We start from the raw sequence: 6,000 nt of genomic DNA, 5'->3' as shown, positions 1-6,000 counted from the left end.
ACTATATTATACCCTTCAACACTATGTAGACAAACATTTGTGTTACCATCTCAACTACTTAAAATTTGCTGGGAGCTATATAAAGGTTTGCATTTCCAGATACAAATACTTTTAATGGAAACAATTTTTTGTACTTCTACAAAAACTCTAGAATTAAAATTTAAATCGGCTAACGCCCTGGGATGATACACAATGTTAGTAAAAAATATGGGAAATATGAAGCGAGAGAAATTTTAATGCAATTGTACAAAAGAGATTTATGATTTTTCAGGCGATACATATGTATTCGAGATATAGGACAATTAGAGTAATATTTACAATTTTTGCTACTCAGCAGTGGCGATTTTACAAGGATATTGGTTAGACCTCGCCAAGATATGTGTAGGGCGACTTGGAGCCTTATTTAAAACTCATCCGTTCTGTGGAAATTGTGGCATTGCAGTGTGTAGGATATGGCTAAGATATGGGGAAATCATCACAGAATTTTGTGTAAACTGTGAGAATTTTGGCCATATTTGTATTCTCTGTGGAAACTATCCAGTCAATTGCAGGAAAATCCCATTGAAAATGGGTCTAAAATATGAAACAGTCGACCATATTTCCCCAACTCTGGTGTACGTATATATGGGAGCTATATACAACCTGAACCAATTTTGACTTAATTTGGCATGCATAGTTAGAATAATAATTCTGCTATCTATGCGAAATTTCACGTAAATGGGAGTATAACTTTGGGCCCCCTGGTCATATGAGTGCAAATCGGACGGGAGATATATATGGGAGCCATATCTAAATCTGAATCGATTTCAACCAAATTTGGCACAAATACCTATACTACTAAACGTACTCCTTGTGCGAAATTTGAAGCAAATCACGGCAAAACCCTGGATTTTGAGGCCATATAAGTTCAAATCGGACGAAAGATATATATGGGAGCTATATCTAAATGTGAACCGATTTCAATCAAGTGTACCAAGCATTGGTAGAATGCCAATTCTACCCTCTGTGCAAAATTTCATGAAGATCGGTAGTAAACTTTGGGCTCTGTGGTCATATGAGTCTAAATCGGACGAAAGATATATATGGTAGCTATATCTAAATCTGAACCGATTTGGCTGATATTTTGCAAGATTTGCGAGATTCATTAAATATTTGGATGTACAGTATTTCAAGAAAATCGGTTGATAAACACGCTAACTATGACCACATCGTAGATAATTATATATGGCAGCTATATCTAAATCTGAACCGATTTTTTTCCAAAACCAATAGCAGTTGTCTCTGTCTCAAGAAACGGCCCTATGCCAAATTTGAGGACGATCGGACTTAAATTGCGAGCTGTACTTTGTGCACAAAATTACATATACAGACAGACGGACGGACAGACAGACAGACAGACGGACATCGCTAAATCGACTCAGATTTTAATTCTTACCCGATCGGTATACTAAAAGATGGGTTTATGACCACTATTTCTTGGCGTTATATACAAATGCACAAACTTATTATACCCTGTACCACAGTAGTGGTGAAGGGTATAATTAATTAGATCAATTAATTTCATGGTTGAAGACAAAAAATATTTTATTGTGTGTGGGAGCCGGTTCCACGACACCGCTATAAATAATCAAATAGCAACTTACCATTATTTAATATAACAAAAAATAAAAGCATTGCTTTAAGTATGTGTTTGAAAAATATTTTATTTAAAATGTGTGTTTTAAAACAGGACTAGAAATCATAAAGCAAAACATAAACTTAACATATTCATCGTGTATAAAAAATACTAAGAATAAAAAATTAAATAAAAGGCAAAAAATAAATTGAATATTATAAAACGTCTATCTTCGATTAGTTTTTAAAAATTCTGTGAGAACAGAATACAACAAAGCAACTGTTGAGAGCAGCGGTGCCAACTCTGTGGATTTTTCGTGATTTTGACGATTTTAGATGGTAAATTGGGCATGTGACGATTCATGATTTTAATCAACGTAGTTATAAATTGACTATTTTTGAAAATGTGCTTCTCAAGTTTCCTTTTAGTGTTTTTATTACGTGTTTTTAGTTGTAATGTAAATATCAATACTAAAAAATATGCTTAACATACACTCTCTGCCACAATCTTAATTGGATTAAACACATCGCAAAGCTTGAATTAAAATATAAAACAACTGTAGCTTTGATTATTCTGGGGGGGCAAGATCTATTCTGGGGGGGCATAGCCCCCCCCGGCACCCCCCTAGCTACGCCAATGCTTCAGATACTAATAGAGGGTGTACTAGTGTCAGCTAAGCACTCCTATTTATTGATCATCATCCTCACCGCTGACATACATTCGTGTTAAATCTGAAGCCACTGATGCACTGTCACTGCTGTAAGAAATAAAAAGAAAGAAAAAATATTGAGGTTAGTACAGTCTTTCAAGTTGATCAAACCCCAAATATGGCAGTTAAATATAAAACAAAAAGTGTTTTTTTTATACCCTCCTCCATAGGATGGGGCGGTATATTAACTTTGTTATTCCGTTTGTAACACATCGAAATATTGCTCTAAGACCCCATAAAGTATATATATTCTGGGTCGGAGTGAAATTCTGAGCCGATCTAGCATTGTCCGTCTGTCCATCCGTCTGTTGAAATCAATCTAACTTCCGAACGAAACCAGCTATCGACTTGAAACTTGGCACAAGTAGTTGCTATTGATGTAGGTCGGATGGTATTGCAAATTGATGTAGGTCGGATGGTATATGCAGATTTGGCTTGCGGAGCCTCTTGGAGGAGCAAAATTCATCCGATGCGGTTGAAATTTGGTACATGGTGTTGGTATATGGTCTCTAACAATCATGCAAAAATTCGTCCACATCGGTCCATAATTATATATAGCCACCATATCAACCGATCTCCAGATTTGGCTTGCGGAGCCTCAAAGAGAAGCAAATTTCATGCGATCCTGCTGATATTTAGTACATGGTGTTGACATATGGTCTCTAACAAACATGCAAAAATTGGTCCATATCGGTCCATAATTATATATAGCCCCCATATAAACCAACCCCAGATTTGGCTTGCGAAGCCTCAAAGAGAAGCAAATTTCATCCGGTATATGGTCTCTAACAACCATACTAAAATTGGTCCACATCAGTCCATAACTATATATAGCCCCCATATAAACCGTTCTCCAGATTTGAACTCCGGATCCTCTTGGAGGAGCAAAATTCATCCGATCCGGTTCAAATGTTGAACGTGGTGTTAGTATATGGTCACTAACATCCATGCAAAAATTGGTCCACATCAGTTCATAATTATATATTAACCGATCACCAGATTTGGCTTGCGGAGCCTCGAAGAGAAGCAAATTTCATCCGATCCGGTTGAAATTTGGAACATGGTGTTAGTATATGGCCTCTAACAACCGTGCCAGAATTGGTCCATATCGGTCCATAATTATATATAGCCCCCATATAAACCGTTCTCCAGATTTGACCTCCGGAGCCTCTTGGAGGAGCAAAATTCATCCGATCCGGTTCAAATTTGGAACGTGGTGTTAGTATATGGCCGTTAACAACCATACCAAAATTGGTCCATATCGGTCTATAGTTATATAGACGATCCCCAATCACACAAAAATTGGTCCATATCGGTTCATAATCATGGTTGCCACTCGAGCCAAAAATAATCTACCAAAATTTTATTTTTATAGAAAACAAATTTTTCCAAATTTTATGTCTATAGAAAATTTTTTCAAAATTTTACTTCTATAGAAAATGTCCATATCGGTTCATAATCGTGGTTGCCACTCGAGCCAAAAATAATCTACCAAAATTTTATTTTTATAGAAAACAAATTTTTCCAAATTTTATGTCTATAGAAAATTTTGTTAAAATTTTACTTCTATAGAAAATGTTGTCAAAATTTTATTTCTATAGAAAATTTTGTCAAATTTTTATTACTATAGAAAATTTTGTTAAAATTTTATTTCTATAGAAAATTTTGTTAAAATTTCATTTCAATAGGAAATTTTGTCAAAATTTTGTTTCTAGAAAAAATTTTGTTAAAATTTTATTTCTATAAAAAATTTTGTCAAAATGTTATTTCTATAGAAAATTTAGTCAATCTGGATTATATACGTATTTAATCTGTTTTTTTTTTAGTTTAATGTACTAACTTACAATTTAGAAGACGGTGTTAAGAGGTTTTAAGATACCTTGCCATTGGCAAGCGTTACCGCAACTCAAGTAATTCGATTGTTGATGGCAGTGTTTAGAAGAAGTTTCTACGCAATCCATGGTGGAGGGTACATAAGCTTCGGCCTGTCCGAACTTAAGGCCGTATATACTTGTTTATGATTGAATCAATAATTAGAGCTGATAAATAGGTTACCATGCATACAAAGAAAATATCACTTAAATATTTCCAACTAAAATTTTACTTAAATTAAAAAAAAAATCATTTAAAAATTTATTTGGTTCAACAAATTTTTAAATTGAAAAAAAAAAATTAAAAAACTTGTTGTTTGCTTCAATCACGATATTAATTAATCGAATGATTTTTTAAAACAAATGGTTTTTGGTTTATACGAAAAAACAAACTTTTAAAAACCCTGTTTTTAGGGTTTTTGCCAAAAACAGTTAAAAACCGAGAAAAAATGAAAATCAATGAAAACGGTTTTTAAATTTAATTACAAACAACAACAAAATCCAGTTTAAAATCAAAATTATAACAAATTCTTCAAAGCCCAGCAAAAAAAGCGTCGCCAAAAAAGTAGTGAAAACGTTCTTTTTGGATCCGGAAGTGATGCAAAATTGGCACAGAAGCAATGAATTTAACAGGGCTTGTCACAGGACGGAGGTCCACCATTTCAACAGCCGTTGTACTGAATTTGAATCACTTTTTAGGGTGTGATCTGAATTAATTTTTGTGGATGTTAATTAAAAAATTTTGTGATATTTTGCCATTTAAATATTTTTTTTAGATTTTTAATGCATTCTAACGTTTGTCTGAAACGTTTAACCTCAAATATTTGCAAAAGTTCACAATTTTTCTAGAATGGATTTATCGACAAAAATTTAATAACTTGTCCCATGTTATTAATTCTTACTCTGTTTTTAATCTATTTGAAACAAAAAACGTTAAAATTACCCATTTAAAATATAAAAAAGCTAATTATAAAAAATTGAATTAAAAGAACTTCCTGTGTAGTTAAAATAAAGAACATCTTTGGGAGGACATTTTTGGAAGTGCTTTTACAGTTGTACCTTTAGAAGAACTTCCAAAGTTTTTTGCTGGGAGTAAATAATGTGTTCTGAATTCCAAAAAAAAAAAAACTTTAGACCAAAGATACAAAATCCGCAAAATAAGTCCTAAGTCTATATTTGAACGGTTTTATTTTAAATCTAAAGATTAAATATTTCATTTAATTTAAGGATGATTTATTTAAATCCAAAATGTGTTTCTTTATTTTAGGAAAAATTGGTGTTATATAAAGAACATACTACTGTAACGGAAGGACGCCAATTTCAAAAATATGTGTCCTAAATTTAATGAAAAATATTTTCAAGCAGAGATTTTAACCTTTCTTTTAATTAGAATGTCATTATTTTAAGGAATTTGCCCGTAATATTGCCTAAATAGCATATCCTAAAATGTAGGTTGCATAATCTTCAATATCACGTTAATATTTTATACTGATAAAAATATTTACGTGATATTAAAGATTACGCAACCTAAATTTTAAGATGCGAAATTTACCAAATATTAAGGACAAATTTCTTTAAAACAATGAAATTTTAATTAAAATAAAGTTTATAATCTTTGCTTCAAAATTTTTTTTCATTAAATTTAGGACACAAATTTTGCAAATTTGGGTTCCTCCGTTAAAGTCTCATATCTTTGAACTAAGGCTAATTTTCTTTAAAGAAAAGAAACACATTTTTAATTTAAAGAAATTGTCCTTAAATTAACTGAAATATTGAAACTTTAGATTTAAGATAAAAACGCTGCA

The 6,000-nt window shown here is 32.2% G+C and overlaps 1 protein-coding gene across 1 annotated transcript in view; it reads right to left on the bottom strand.

Annotated features, from left to right (window-relative positions):
• Nucleotides 1-1,677: 1,677 nt before the first annotated feature.
• Nucleotides 1,678-6,000, bottom strand: part of tim (timeless) — an 80,819-nt gene continuing 76,496 nt past the window's right edge. The window contains exon 16 of the mRNA XM_075296497.1: nucleotides 1,678-2,372. Within this exon, the coding sequence (XP_075152612.1) occupies nucleotides 2,303-2,372 (70 nt within the window). The 3' untranslated portion in view covers nucleotides 1,678-2,302. The remainder of the gene's footprint in view (nucleotides 2,373-6,000) is intronic.

Source organism: Haematobia irritans, chromosome 2, assembly GCF_050003625.1.
Source record: "Haematobia irritans isolate KBUSLIRL chromosome 2, ASM5000362v1, whole genome shotgun sequence".
In the NCBI taxonomy this organism is placed as follows: domain Eukaryota; kingdom Metazoa; phylum Arthropoda; class Insecta; order Diptera; family Muscidae; genus Haematobia; species Haematobia irritans.
Note: the sequence above shows the minus strand (reverse complement) of the source record. Positions and strands in the feature narration are given on the sequence as shown.